A 15,332-nucleotide genomic window follows, 5' to 3' on the forward strand; every position below is an offset into this window, starting at 1 on the left:
TATTCTTAGCTAAATGATTTTTTAAAACCAAGGCCACCTCTCCCACTAATGTTCCATGGTCTATTAACACATAATAGTAGATTATTTTACAAAGAGTCAACACAACAAATTACCAATCAGTTTTTCAAATTCCTCATCATCCACGTCTTCTATACTTTCTTCATCTGCATCCCGTTTTTGTTTCTCTTTAATAGCAACTTTTTTATAATACCTAAAATAATATTCATGTTATATATTTGACAATTTTATTAAAGGTCTAATCTTACTATAATCAAAGCACCTATGACCAGTGGCAAACCACAACTGTAAAATTTTAAGTATACTCAGTTGGAAATAAATGACTGAAATTTGTATGTAATATACAAAAAATAGTTTAACTCAATAAAAAGTAGCTGGAATCTTTTAAGTGTAATACATTTCAAAGAATAATATTTTATCAGCCCTATTCTTGTATTAGAATACAGCAAAACTTAGCCATGTACAGATGTAATCAAACCCTCAAAATTATTCATTCTAAATGATTTTAAAAAACAAGCCAAATCAAACCTAATTAACCAGTCACCAGATGAGATAAGAAGTACTTTAATACCATAAGGCATTAGGTTATAATACTAGTTGGTTTAGGACTTATTTCTATAGCAGTGCACTGAATTTTTCTGAATCCATTCTAAGGGCCATGGTCTGGATAAATTACCCATGCTTTATCACTGTATTAAACTAAGGTAGATTTTAAGCCAAAAAAAAAAATTACTATAAAAAGAAATTAAAGGCTAAATTTCAAAAAGTCAGAAGCATAAAACAAAATTTATATGCTAAATTAACAAAACTCCCAGATTTACTTTAGTTTTACTAAGATATATTAAGATTAGCAAAATGACTGATTTGTAAATTTCCTTAACAAACGCAGACACATCCTTTGATCTTTTCAAAATACGCTGATTTTGAAATTCAAAATTTAAATTTTGGCAGTTTCCCCAAATGAAACTATATTATGTATAGTACCTGTGGAAAAACACTTCATCCACTGGTATTTGGCTTTCTTCTTTTGCAAGGAATTCCTTACTGTTCACTACAAAAATAAATTTAAACATTTTAATGTAATATAGTGATTCCCTTTATGTTACTTAAGCTCTTAAGACAAAATACAGCATAATCTGTAATTCTAAAAATCTCAAAATTGTAAGGAAGGTAGACAGAAGGGACCCTGGAGTGCAAGGGACAATCTCTGAAAGTCTGTGTGAAGACCCAACATTGGAAACTTCACTGGCTACAGCATAAAGTAGGCAGTACACAGCCGTCAGTGCAGTTACAGTGAAACAACAGGGTTCTCTTACTGTTCTTCAGTTGCATCCAGGACCCAAATTTCAAGAGAAAAATTCAAGGAGTTATTTTAATAAATAATCACTTTAAACTTGTCATTTTCAGCTCAAAAAATGACAAGCTTGCCATAAACTTCCCATTCTGGGAATAAACAGGAAGTAAACAGTTTTCCTTTATACTGAGGAAAACTAAGAAATAAGGAACTACAAGAAATTGGTTTTATCTCTTCAGAATAAAAATTTCTGACTCATCCTGAGTAAAAGGAGATTTGACTTTTACTTCTAACTTACTAACTGTGGGTAAGTCCTTTTACATCTCTGGACCTCTGTGAAGTAAGTCACTGGAAATTAAATGATCTTTAAGGTCTAATTTAACCCTAGTCTCTGAACAAAAGGGAGATGAGATCTGGTATGCAAAGAAGTGTCTGCATTGAATAGAATAGACTCAGATCCAGAAGATGGCTAGCGAATATAGAAGTAGGTTATTAACTAAGTTTAAAATGATGCTCTGTGACAAAACCAGCTGTGGGTTTTTGTGCTTCTAAGCTAATGTTAGAGAGCTTTCAGATGGTCTGAATTGTAAGCAATAGTAATTATATACACAGGGGTTGTTGATGAAGCTATGGATGATAAAATGGTGATAACTGTCAAAGCTGGGTGATGGTAATTGGGGGGGTTCATCATACTATTTTGTTTACTTTGAACATGTTTCAAATTTGCTGTAATAACGTTAAAAAAAGATGGATAATGTCTTTGGTGCTCAGGTTTTATTCTGATAAATTAGAACAAAGAATAATACAATTTATGCATTTTTGTCTTACACTGTCTTTTCAGTTTCAACTGTCTAAGCTTTATACTTACCAGGAAGATGACGAATATCCTTAATAAAATGTTTCCTTTTCGGCTGCATCACAACACTATCTGTGTTTTCTGAAATGTAAAATTATGACAGTATAATGCAAAACCTAGTTATAAGCTCATATTATTATGTATGAAAAATGAAAACCAAATAATTCACTAAATAGAAGCATACCTTTGCCTTTATGGGGCTTTGGATTTCGGTATACAAATCGATCCAAAAATCTCATTAGAGTGAAATCCTGCAGGGGGTCCCCCGAATACTGAATATAGTTTCCCTGAAAAGTGGAGGGGGAATTTAAAAACTTAATTCAAATTATATCTATGCATCCAGGTAAGAAAAAAGAAAAAGATAACTTCTATTACATTGTATTGAAGATACAAATATGCAATAAATGACTCTTCAAATATCTCTCTCATGCACATTATACTTAAGAAATTAAACACACAGATACATATACACACATATTCTAGAATGTAACATTGATTTGATGGATAGACTAATAATATTAAAAATGTAGGCCATCTAACCATTAATCACGAACCAAACCCTGAAGTGGCAAATACAGCAAATGGGAAAGTGAGGCAGTCTTTCTCCAGGAGAGGAGCTACAAGGTAATAAATAAATAACTGCTGTGGCTTTCTAATGTCTTATTGCTTCCATTCAACTCAGAGTGGGAAAAATTATCTGCTGTTTTGTACGAAACAAGTCATTGCTCCTTTATTCGAGCAGTAAAATGTACAAGATTCTCTGTTAAACACTGTATGACCAATTATTATCTAAAATGATTCTACTTTTTTCTTATTTCTCATCTTTTGATATTTTAGACTCACCTGAAGGATGGTCTTTGCAAAAAGGGCCACAGAGGGATGAAAATGCACAGATAACTAAAAAGAAAAATGTGAATAATATCAATATTTCTAAGGTTGACACTTAGTACATTTATAGCTTATTTAAGAAAATCGGGCTGGGTACGCTGGCTCACACCTGTAATCCCAGCACTTTGGGAGGTTGAGGCAGGCAGATCACTCGAACCCAGAAGTTGAGACCGGCCTGGGCAATATGGTGAAACCCTATGTCTACAAAAACAATCAGGGCATGATGGTGCGCACCTGTAGTCCCAGCTACTCAGGAGGCTAAAGTGGAAGGTGCCTGGGCCCAGGAGGTTGAGGCTGCAGTGAGCCGAGATGGCGCCACTGCACTCCAGCCTGGGTAACAGAGCGAGACCCTATTTCAACAACAACAACAAAGAAAATGCAAAAATTTGAAATTTAAGCCAATACATTAAACAAGTGATTCTCAAAACATTTTGGTCTCAGGACCATTTCATACACTTAAAAACCAAAAATTTCATCAGTTTCCATTTAACAGGGTTATATCTACAGACACGTGTGTTATAAAAATAAACAGAAAAATTATAAATACTTGTAGGTTCATTAAAACAACAAAGCTACTACATATTAATAAATAGCATATTTATGAAAAATAATTATGCTTCAGGACAAAATATATAGTGAGTAGCATTATTTTACAGTTTTGCAAATCTCTTTAATGTCTGGCTTAACAGAAGACAGTGATTCTTTCATCTGCTTCTATATTCCATGTTGAAATATACATAGAAAATCTGGCCTCACACGTGTAGAAAAAATCTTTCACATAACTGTGAATTTCTTCTTTAGTACTATACCAAAACCAAAGATTAGTTGTAATATGGAATCTGAAACCCATATTCAATTGGCTTTTGGTACTTGCTACTTAAAATTATTTGGTCTACTTTGAATCAATCGTTTATCCACTCAAGAATTTGTAATATTCAGGTGGCACAGTGGCTCACGCCTGTAATCCCAGCACTTTGGGAGGCTGAGGTAGGCGGATCACACGAAGTCAGGAGTTCAAGACCAGCCTGGACAACATGGCAAAACACTGTGTGTACTAAAAATTAAAAAATTAGCTGGGCATGGTGCCATGCTCCTGTAATCCCAGTTACTTAGGAGGTGGAGGTTGCAGTGAGCCGAGATTGCGCCACTGCACCACTGCACTCCAGTTTGGGCGGCAACAGAGCCTTCTCTGTCTCAAAAAAAAAAAGGATTTGAAACATTGTGCATTGGTCATTGGAAAAAATACCACATGCAGTCCTTCCAAATGTTGGCACATTTCATTATACTTTACCACAAAAATCACATTCTTAGAACCACAGATTTCATCAGTAAAGTTTTTATAAATTAAGAAACTGTCAAGCCCAAGGTGGTGGTTACAAGATTTTTAACACTTTAATCTTTGCTCGAAAGCTTTATTTTTGAATTTTATTGTTGACAACAAACACTGCCAGCTTTTTTGTTTCATTCATTTTCAAGAAAATGTCTCCCAAATACCTAAGTCTGAAAAACCAGTTTGTCAGTTAGTCTTTCATGAAAGAGCAGCTAGATGAGCTTGCAACAACTGGTAAGCACTTGTCCTTGAGACACGTGACAACCTTCACACTTTAGGTAGGCAGCAGAGGTATGTTACGCATACTTGCTATATATGCACACAAAATACTAAAAAGATATGTACTTTAGGGTCAAGATACTAAAATCAATAATTCTCCCTGTGTCATCATTCTTAAGTTATACTGGCTTTTTTTTAAACTGCACATATGTGGCAGTGATGAATATAATGGCTTCTGATGCAGCTTGGTGCTGTCTTTATTCAGGATAAGCTGCAGCAATTTTACCTATCATTTATTTTATAGTATCAGTGCCACTGTCAACACAGTGATGAGAACAGATAATGTACTGGTATTACTATGAAAAGAGCTGTGGGCTAGGCACTGTGGCTCGCGCCTGTAACTCCAGCACTTTGGGAGGCCAAGGCAGGCGGATCACGAGGTCAGATCAAGACCATCCTGGCTAACATGGTGAAACCCCGTCTCTACTAAAAATACAAAAATAATTAGCCAGGTATGGTGGCGGGTGCCTATAGTCCCAGCTACCTGGGAGGCTGAGGCAGGAGAATGGCGTGAACCCGGGAGGCAGAGCTTGCAGTGATTCGAGATTGTGCCACTGCACTCCAGCCTGGGCTACAGAGCTAGACTCTGTCCAAAAAAAAAAAGCTGTGTCCGACTCACTAAAAAGATATCAGGAACTCTTAGAGGTCTGGCCACACTCTGAGAATAGCTGCATAGGAAGATACTTATTGGCTTTACACAAAAGTCACAGAAAGGTTATTAGAAGTATGAATTCCTCTTATGAATTCAGAAAAGTAACTTTATTTACAAAAAAATTTATCACAAAACTTTTTAGACATATCTAATGAATAAAGCAAAATTTATCCATTTTCTCAACTCTGCATGCAATAATCTACCTACAAAAAGCAACAGTTATAACCCACGTATAATATCCTTATTTTACATGCACATTTAAGATTTTCTACAAAATGAATACCTCGCATAGTACCTTCCCCCAAATGTGGACTTTTAATGTTTATTAATGCTTATAATTATCATAAAAAAAAACTTCAAGGCATTACATCCACGAGGGCAAAAATATACACCATAAATGAATTAAAACACAATTTGAAATTATTTTACCTTTTTGAGTTCCCAAAGACTTGTATTTTCAGCTCCACAGAACAGAGGATTTCTACTGAATGGATCATATTTATTTAACTGTTTCCCACCTAGGAATAACAAAAAAATACGATTTCTCAAATGCTTTATTCCTAGCCCAAGAGGTCATTAAAAGCACCACCATTAATATTCTCAACAGATATTTCCAACATTCTTACTTAGCTAAGCAACCTAGATTAAAAACTGAGCTCCCTCAAGAATTTGTCTTGGTACTTGAGCTAGCATCGGCTCTTGAATAAAGCAGGGAACATGTTTATCCCAACCACTAAAAGCTTTCTTCAAGGCCAGGTGCAGTGGCTCACACCTGTAATCACAGCACTTAGGGAGGCTGAGGCCAGTGATCATTTGAGTCCCGGAGTTCGAGACCAGCCTGGGCAAAATGGTGAAACCCCATCTCTTACAAAAAATACAACAAAAAAAACTAGCCACGTGTGGTAGTGTGTGCCTGTAGTCCCAGCTATTCGGGAGGCTGAGGTGGGAGGATCACGTGAGCCCAGGAGATGAGAGTTGCAGTGAACCAAGATCATGCCATTGTGATCCAGCCTTCATGACCGAGCAAGACCCTGACTCAAAAATAACTAAAAGCTCCCTTTCAAAACTTCTGCCTTGGCTGGGCGCATTGGCTCATGCCTATAATCCCAGCACTTTGGGAAGCCAACATGAAAGGCTGCTTGAGTCCAAGAGTTCAAGACCAGCCTGGGCAAGAGAGTGGGATTTCGTCTCTACAAAAAATACAACTAGCCAGACCTGGTGGCACAAGCCTGTAGTCCCGGCTACCTGGGAGGCTGAGGTGGGAAGATCACTTGAGTTCAGGAGTTTGAGGTTGCAGTGAGCCATAATGGCTCATTGTACTCCAGCCTGGCCTGGGTGACAGTGAGACCCGTCTCAAAAAAAATCAAAAACCAACCCAAAAAACCCCAAACTTCTCCCTTTTCTAAATAGCAAGAAAAGGTACCCATTTTGGGGTCAAAGAGGTTGGAAACGTTAAGATGGAAATAATACGAAGATGAACTAGGTCTAAAGTCTTTTGGGGCTTTAGAGTGCTCCAAATATTTGTCATGAAAGTATGCCCAGAAATAATTCTCACGTGGAACAGGTCTGCCATTATCTTCATGTTTTCAGAAACTCAGGATTTAAAAAATTTAAAACAAAGATTTTCAGAACGAGGAACTGACTACCTTCCAACACCCATGCTCTTCATCCTTCTAAAGGATTATTCTCTCAGTTTAGTCTTCAGGGGAACTGATGGATTCTTCTCAAACTTTTCTGGCAGCTATCAGACTTCTCTTTTGTACTTCACAAATTGAAATTTGTAGATGAATTAATTTGACCGTGAGTCCCAAAGCAAGTTGAAGAAATGGGTCTGGCACCACATTTCTTGAACCTCAAGGCTAGTGTTTTCTTTACAGCCTCAAATGAAGAGGCTGCATTTCTAAGATTTCTTTTGACTCTAACATCCTATTAATTTAGTTTGGTGTGTGTATAGGAAACCACTTAAAGTTTCTATCTTGAACAGAAAGTTTTCTATCCCTAAAATATTACTTTAAGAAACTGTGGGCCAGGTACAGTGGCTCACGCTTGTAAGCCCAGCACTTCGGGAGGCCAAGGCAGGCAGATCACCTGAGGTCAGGAGTTCAAGACCAGCCTGGCCAACATGGTGAAACCCCACCTCTACTAAAAATACAAAAATTAGCTGGGTGTGGTGGCACACGCCTGTAATCCCAGCTACTTGGGAGGCTGAGGCAGGAGAATCACTTGAACCTGGGAGGTAGAGGTTGCAGTGAGCCGAGATCGTGCCTCTGCACTCCAGCCTAGATGACAGAGTGAGACTCTAAATAAATAAATAAATAAATAAGTAAAATGGTAGAATGCTAGTTTCTATGAAAATCAAAGAGAAACAAACTCCCTGGTTTAAAAATTCAAGAGAATAAAGATTTAAAAAACTCACCTTTCAAATTATCAAAGTGCACCCAGGAAGCAATCTCTGGTTTTTTGGTTTCTATATCACTTTCAGGAACCGTTTCCTCTGTCTCAAGTTTTTTCACCATCTCTGTTTCTTTGTCTGCATCAGTGAATTTTTCCATGTCTTCATCATCATTTGCATCAATAAAATGTTCTTCATCATCAGACTCCTAACAAACACATAGTTTCATAAATCTACATAAATCAACTAGAAGTTGCAATAAAGTCTGTCTTCCATTATGTGATGTAGAGTTTTACTTATTGCAACTCTGGTGAAACGTGAAAGTTCTAATAAAGTAAAATGATGGCCATCAGTGGTATTTAAACAAGAGAGGAGAGCACATCCTTATTTCTAAACATAACACAGTTAAGTTTTGAGCTAAGAACCCCTGAGCCCTAGGGACTCTATAACTTGAAAACAATTAGCCCTCAAGTAAATTTCTGACTTGTAAATAACCCTATGAGGTAGCTACTATTATTATTTCCATTTCATAGTTAACGAAGACGACTTAAGAGGTCCACTAAGTTTTATAGTCTTCCAAATCCCATACAATGGTAACTTCTAGTATAGTATAGTTTATTGCAAGTAGAAGAGTTGAGCAACATGCCCACCTAGTAAACTGTACAGCTGGTACTAAAATCTAGGTTTGTCCTATTCCAGAACTCACACTCATATGGTCCAGAGAACTAGGTTATTGTCATGTGAAGCAAAGAAAAACAAAACAAAAACCACCAATATATTTCAGCACCCACTCAATTTAAAAAGCAGTTGAAAAATATACCGGATGATCATCTAGTTGGCTTCTTAAACCTGGTTTTGCTTTAAGGATCTCAGACACAAGATATAAAGCTCCACATATAAATGGTGGCATTTGTTGACAAGTAACTTGAAGTAACCTCTTCACAAAAGCCTTCACCCGGCGCAACACAATGTCAGCTTTCAGAGATTTGTAGACAAGGTTAAGAAACAGAGCTTGCTTGGAACACATCATCAACCCTGGATCCAACATCTTCCTGCAAAACAAAACCAAGGTCAAATATTTATGTATAAAACCAGCTCCACAATCAACAGTCACATATTAGAAACAGCTACTAACCTCATCTTAGTTAGGGATAACTTTGCTGCTTATATTAAAACAAGAGACCTTGCCCTAAGAGGTAAGATGGAAGTCAATGACCAGAAAAGGATGATGATGGCACCAGGAAAAACCAACAATAACAACGACACCACCACCACCACCCACAGGAATGAAAAAAGAAAAACTCTTTTCCAAGTGTTTTTCTGTTTTCTCTATCAACAGGGCACAGCCCTAACAGTATTCATAGAACCCCACCAGAAAAGCTAATCTAAAACCAGACAGTGGAAACTGACCCATGAAAGCAGAACATTAGAAGATTTGGGTTTTTGTCCTTGTATAACTGCCTACTAGCAGGGTGACCAGAGGCCGCCTCTTCATGGTGTTAGTGAAGACCATAGATGAATAGCAGAAAATTAAATTCTAAGGACTTCAGAGAATCTCTAGTCCAATGTACTAGCTGTGTAACATCTCTCTCATACACACTATTCTCACTGCCCAGAGTGCTTCTCTCCAACTCTCTGCAAGTCCACAGTATCCAAAATTGGTTCTTCTATTAGTCTCTCTCTCAGTTCCATGTTTGTGTCCTTCATAGTTTCACAAACTGGGTTTCCCTGCCTTTCCCTTTTCTCTCAAGGTCCAGTGAAATAGGGATTATGCCTGTGTTATTCACTGTTATAACCCCAGTGCCTGGCAGTTAATACTTTTACAAGACAGTTATCCAAATACTTGAATCTATTTAGTTATTATGTGCTTGTCTCTCCCTAATGTCTGTCTTCTGTAGGCTGCTCTACTCTGACCTCATGATACTTTAAAAATTCTCTATTCTAGATGCTGACTACTACACATGTCCCCAACCAGTCTAGACCTCCAGATATTATGACACCCAGAATTAACACAATCCTCCAGATTAGCTCTACTAACACCTGGAATCATTACTTCCTTTGTTTTAAGTATTCCCATCAATTTTTTCCTACTAATACTAGAAATGAAGAGACTTAAGCTTGTGAAGCACTTTCCTATTGCTCTGCATACTCTGGGAAATATCACCCTTTTGGTAATATTCTGGGATATTCTGGATTATTCAATTTTCTCTCTTTACATTTAAAATTTCCAACATTTCCATCCAGTTTGCAACTTATTTTTAGGCATAAATTCCATCTCACATCAACAGAAACATTTGAGAAGAATTTAGAGGGACATGTCTCTATCATTTCATGAAATATTTTCCTAAAGTTTTGATAAATATTTTTGTAAACCAAATCATGTCATTTCTTTTATCCCTCAATTAACTAGGGGTTTTCTTAATGTGAAGGATTCTTAATAAAACCAAGAGCAAACAAACACTTTAAGAAGGCCTAAAGGCCCGTTAAGAAACTCCATCTGCAAGAGCTCTTGGCAAATAGTGATTTTAAAAACTTAAAAATATACTCTTTCTCAGAGATGTTAGACTATGATGTTAAATAGAGACAGAAAAATGTTTCCAACACTTTCTAAAAATTAAAAATTCCTATGACCATCAAAAGTTCAAAATAATCAAATCACCCCCCTTCAAAACAAACAAACAAACAAACAAAAAACTCAAGACCCCGAAACCTCTACATTTTCAGTCTTGGAACTCTTTTCAAATTAACGATGTTAAGTATCTATTACTTCAAAGAGTTGTGGAAAGGCTTCTGAGAGTCTTTTTAGTGGACCAGAGCAATCAGTGCTATGAAATGTCATGAACTCTACAGCAAGTGGACCTGGATTTGCCACCTAACTTGGTCTCTTAATATCTGTGTGACCTTGCACAAATTATTGTACCTCACACACTGGAGAGCTGTTAAGAGGATTAAACTAAAGAAACATGTATGAGTATCAGTAATAAGGATAGCAGCCAACATTTCACATAGCACTATGTGTTGGGCACTGTTAAGCACTTCACATACACACAAAGATTACATGGGTTAACACATATAACCCCCCACCTTCATTAAAGCCCCAGTTCTGTCATTTACAAGCTGCAGAATCTTGTGCAAGTTTCAAAATCTTCATAATAATCATGAGATAGGTGCTTTTCTCTCCATCCTACAGACAAATCCACTTAGGCATGATAACATGGGATGAATTATGTCTACCAATAGGTTTTTAGTGGGGATCAAGTAACTTGCCCAAAGTTACACAGAAAACTAATGGCAGGGACTCAAACCTAGGCAGCGTGGCTTAAGTCTAAGATACTAACCACTACTCTACATTTTCTCACAAGATTATCTATGTAAATATATAAAAATGAATTAGAAGGAAATATATTAATTTCTTGAACACAGTTATGTTCTACTGCCTCTTAAACAGCTCCAAACTGTTTACACATTGCTGAAAATATGCCTCAATGAGTGAGTTGCAAAATTCAGTAAAGAAAATCTTTTTTTTTTTTTGAGACGGAGTCTTTTGCTCTGTCACCCAGGCTGGAGTGCAGTGGCACGCAACTCGGCTCACTACAAGCTCCGCCTCCTGGGTTTATGCCATTCTCCTGCCTCAGCCTCCCGAGTAGCTGGGACTACAGGCGCCCGCCACCTCGCCCGGCTAGTTTTTTGTACTTTTAGTAGAGACGGGGTTTCACCGTGTTAGCCAGGATGGTCTCGATCTCCTGACCTTGTGATCCGCCCGTCTCGGCCTCCCAAAGTGCTGGGGTTACAGGCGTGAGCCACCGCGCCCGGCCAGTAAAGAAAATCTTAATCTCCATTAAACAAACAAACAAAAACCCTGCACCCCCCAAAACTCTCTACTTAACATACTTTCTTGTTTACCACAGCTCCTCTCTCTGCTGCCTCACCCAATATGAACGTGAGTGCCTCCAGGGATGGGATTTCTGTTCGCTGTGCCTCCTGTGCACCTAGAGCATGGCACCATACTGTAGGCATTCAGAAAAGACTTATTGAATGAGTTACTGTGTGAATGCATTCAATTGTGTGAAAGACAGCAGGGAAAAGACACAGGATTGAGAATGGGAAGACGGAAACTGCAATTATATCTGCAATTTTATTTCTTTAATATCCCAAAAGACTTAAAACAAATATAGCAAAATGTTAATTCTGAAATACTAGCTGGTAGATATGAATGATTCTTTTGGGTATTTTTCTGTATTTTACAACTTCTCAAAATGAAAAATGTATTCAAAGCAGCGAATATAATTTGTGTCCATCAGGGAAACAAAGATTAAGTGACTTACTTGAAGGTGGCGAGCAGCAAGCTGCTAAGGGGGCCTAAAATCCAATTTTCTAACTCTTTCTCTTGCCCCACAGAGGGCACTGCCTGTGCTGTACATCAAGTTATAGTTCACGTCTCATATTGGAATGCTATGTTCTTACCTGTATAATGCGGTGTAATATCGATCCGATATTGTCTGCTGAGAATTCATGACTTGGAAAAGCAACATTAAAGCCTGCACACTGGTATTAAAATTCACCATATGCAACACTTTGAACAGTGTGTCAATTTGCTCCCTCACTTTGTCATCACCAGTCTGGGAATAAGGGTACGCCCTATTAACACCTGTTAAAAGGGCGCTAAGCATTTTTGATTCAATATCTTTTTTTTTTATACAAGTCCGAAAAAAGCAAAAGTAAATAGTTATTAATTTGTTAGCCAGTTCACTTTCTTCATGGGACAGAGCCATTTGATTTAAAAAGCAAATTGCATAATATTGAGCTTTGGAGCTGATATTTGAGCGGAAGAGTAGCCTTTCTACTTCACCACACACAACTCCTTTCATATTGGGATGTTTACAAAGTAATGTCTCTAACAGATGGGAGGCTTTTGTGGCAATTCTGTTCTGAGGATCTCCCAGTTTATTTACCACTTGCACAAGAAGAGCCTTTTCTTCCTCAGGCTTGTTACAAAGCAGCTCATGAGCCACTGCAAGGGCTCGAGTTTTAGTGGTTACTAATGTATCATGACTTAAAGTTTCTAAGACCTGCACAAATTCAGCCACTAAGTGTTTCAGCTGGTGTTCAAAATACCATAATATCAATCTTCTATCTCTTGAGTCCTTGTTGCCACTGGACAACTGTTCCAGTTTGTCAAAAGGATGCTGGCTGAAAATCCTCAGCTTCCGACTGTCTGGCAAAAGGTCTGTGATAAGCAACTCTTTAAAAGTATCCAAGGCCATGAGGCACTGCTGTTTGCTGCCCTTCTTTTTAACAAGGTTCACAAGAGTTTCTACAAACTGAAGTGTGTGAACGGCATCATCCTGAATAAGAAGAATCATGGCTGCCATCCTGTCACCTAGTGTCCCCGATGACACAATTGCTTTCATCCAGGTAGAAGAGGCTCCCTTTTGACTATTCGTCTTACTTTTGAATAAGTTGATTTCATGCTCATACAGCTTCTGAGCAAGGGTTTTGTAGTTAGATACAACATCCTGAGGCTGGGGTTTCAAGGAATATTCATTGCTATACTCCAGATCATACCATTTGCCTCCAGGCTTAAGTAACAAAGTCTGTCTCTCAAAAAATTCAAAGATGTTCTGTTTATCTTTCTTCACTTTCGGTGTGGTACTGCTGTTCTCATCAGAATGTGGTTTTGGCTTATTCTTATTTTTCACCTTATTAACTGATGTCCTTTGACTTTCTGCTGTATTTTTGTTATTTATTTTAGGTATTTTTACTTCTTTTTTGCTGGAATTTTCTTTTTTAGCTGGTTCATCTTCTTCAATTAAGCAAGCTTTTGTATACTTGGCCAAATTAAGATTTTGAATAAATGCTTCCAATTCACCTTGTTGAAGGTCATCAACTACTCCTTTTTTGCCTCCATCTATCACTTCCTCATTCTCATCCAAAGCAGCCAGCATAAGGTAATCTTGCTGCATTAAAAATATAAGTTAAAAATACATTACAAATGTGAAAAATAAAATCATAAAATAATAGGAAACACAACATAATTTTAAAAATAATTTCAGAATTGGAAAAATCCTTTCAAATTTGACATAAAACTCAGGGTCCACAAAGTAAAGGATAAGTAAATTTATCTTTCTTTCTCTTTCTTTTACACACACACACACATACACACACACACACACTTTTTATTTCGATATAGGAAAAAATACAAATTATAAACTGGAAAAAAAAAATACAAGCAACTCCTATCAAAGTAATTGGGTTTAACACCTTAATATAAAAATTTCTACACATCAGTAAGTGACAGCCCCAAAGAAAAATGTGCAAAGGATATGAACAGTTCATAGAAAAAAAAAAGGTTCTTTAAAAATATGAAAAGATGCTCAACCTCACTGACATTTAGAGAAATCCACATTAAAACCACAATGATACAGCCATCTTTTAATTTATCAGATGAGCAAAGATACATTGCAAGATGAGCAAGATACAATGACAGGTGATGCTGGGGAAGGGGTGGGGGAAACGGCCCTTTCATACATGGCTGATGTGAGTGTAACCTACATGGAGGACAATTTGTCAACTCCAATTACGACTGTTTAATACAAGGCACACATCTGTTGACCCAGCAGCTTCATTTCTAAAAATTAACTAATTGATTGAGACATGGTCTTGCTCTGTTGTCCAGGCTGGAGTGCAGTGACTTGACCATGGTTGAACTGTAGCCTCAACCTCCCAGGCTGAAGTGATCCTCCAATCTCAGCCTGTGGCTGGGACTACACGCCCAGCTATTAAAAAAAAATTTTTTTTTTGAGATGAGGTCTCCTTACGTTGTCCAGGCTGGTCTCAAAGTCCTGGACTGAAAGTATCCTCCCACCTCCGGCTCCCAAAGTGCTGGGATTATGGGTGTGAGCCCCTGTGCCTGGCTCATTTCTACAAATTTGGACTACATATACACTTACAAAAGTGGGGAAAAAAATATTACGATTAAGGTTATTAACTGTAGTATTATTTAAAATAGTGAAAGACTGGCAATAATTTAAATATCCACAATAAGTGGCTGGTTAGATAAATTAAGACAGACAAAATGATTTATGCAGCCATATCAATAACACAGAACTTCATGCACTGATATAGAAGGATTTCTAAGAGAGAAAAGAAAGCAAAATATAGAGATAGGTGTATATATATATGGTACTATTCATATAAAAAATAATACACGCGTATTTCATACACATAAATATGTATATGCTTGAAAAGGTATACAGTATCCCTGAAAGATATAAACTACACTTGTAAAAATAATTGCTTCCTATCAGGGCAACTGTTACGGCTGAGATAAAAGTGGAAAAAATTGGACTTTTCACTACGTATCTTTAAAGTTTGTATCACGTGTATCATGTGTATATATTACCTATTCAAAACTTAAATATACACAAGCACAGAGCAAAACTGTGAATCTACTTATCTCTAACCAACTCCTCCACCCTGAAAGTCCAGTCTCCAAACAAAATAATATTAAAAACAAAGTTAATTTCTGTCCCTTATCTGCTTAAAATCTTCCAGTGGTTTTGCATCAAACTCAGAGCAAAAGCCTGCCCTCTTACCCCTTGGACCTCATTTCTTACCATTCTC

General features: G+C 37.3%; 1 protein-coding gene across 1 annotated transcript in view; it reads right to left on the minus strand.

The window, feature by feature from the left end:
- Nucleotides 1-15,332, minus strand: part of CEBPZ (CCAAT enhancer binding protein zeta) — a 28,424-nt gene that overhangs the window by 12,083 nt on the left and 1,009 nt on the right. The window contains exons 2-10 of the mRNA XM_025354904.1: nt 12,174-13,666; nt 8,530-8,761; nt 7,734-7,917; nt 5,747-5,835; nt 3,012-3,065; nt 2,353-2,455; nt 2,181-2,249; nt 1,003-1,069; nt 114-211 (exon numbers count right to left, since the gene is read on the minus strand). Of these exons, the coding sequence (XP_025210689.1) occupies nt 114-211; nt 1,003-1,069; nt 2,181-2,249; nt 2,353-2,455; nt 3,012-3,065; nt 5,747-5,835; nt 7,734-7,917; nt 8,530-8,761; nt 12,174-13,666 (2,389 nt within the window). The remainder of the gene's footprint in view (nt 1-113; nt 212-1,002; nt 1,070-2,180; nt 2,250-2,352; nt 2,456-3,011; nt 3,066-5,746; nt 5,836-7,733; nt 7,918-8,529; nt 8,762-12,173; nt 13,667-15,332) is intronic.

This window comes from Theropithecus gelada, chromosome 13, assembly GCF_003255815.1.
Source record: "Theropithecus gelada isolate Dixy chromosome 13, Tgel_1.0, whole genome shotgun sequence".
Taxonomy (NCBI): Eukaryota; Metazoa; Chordata; class Mammalia; order Primates; family Cercopithecidae; genus Theropithecus; species Theropithecus gelada.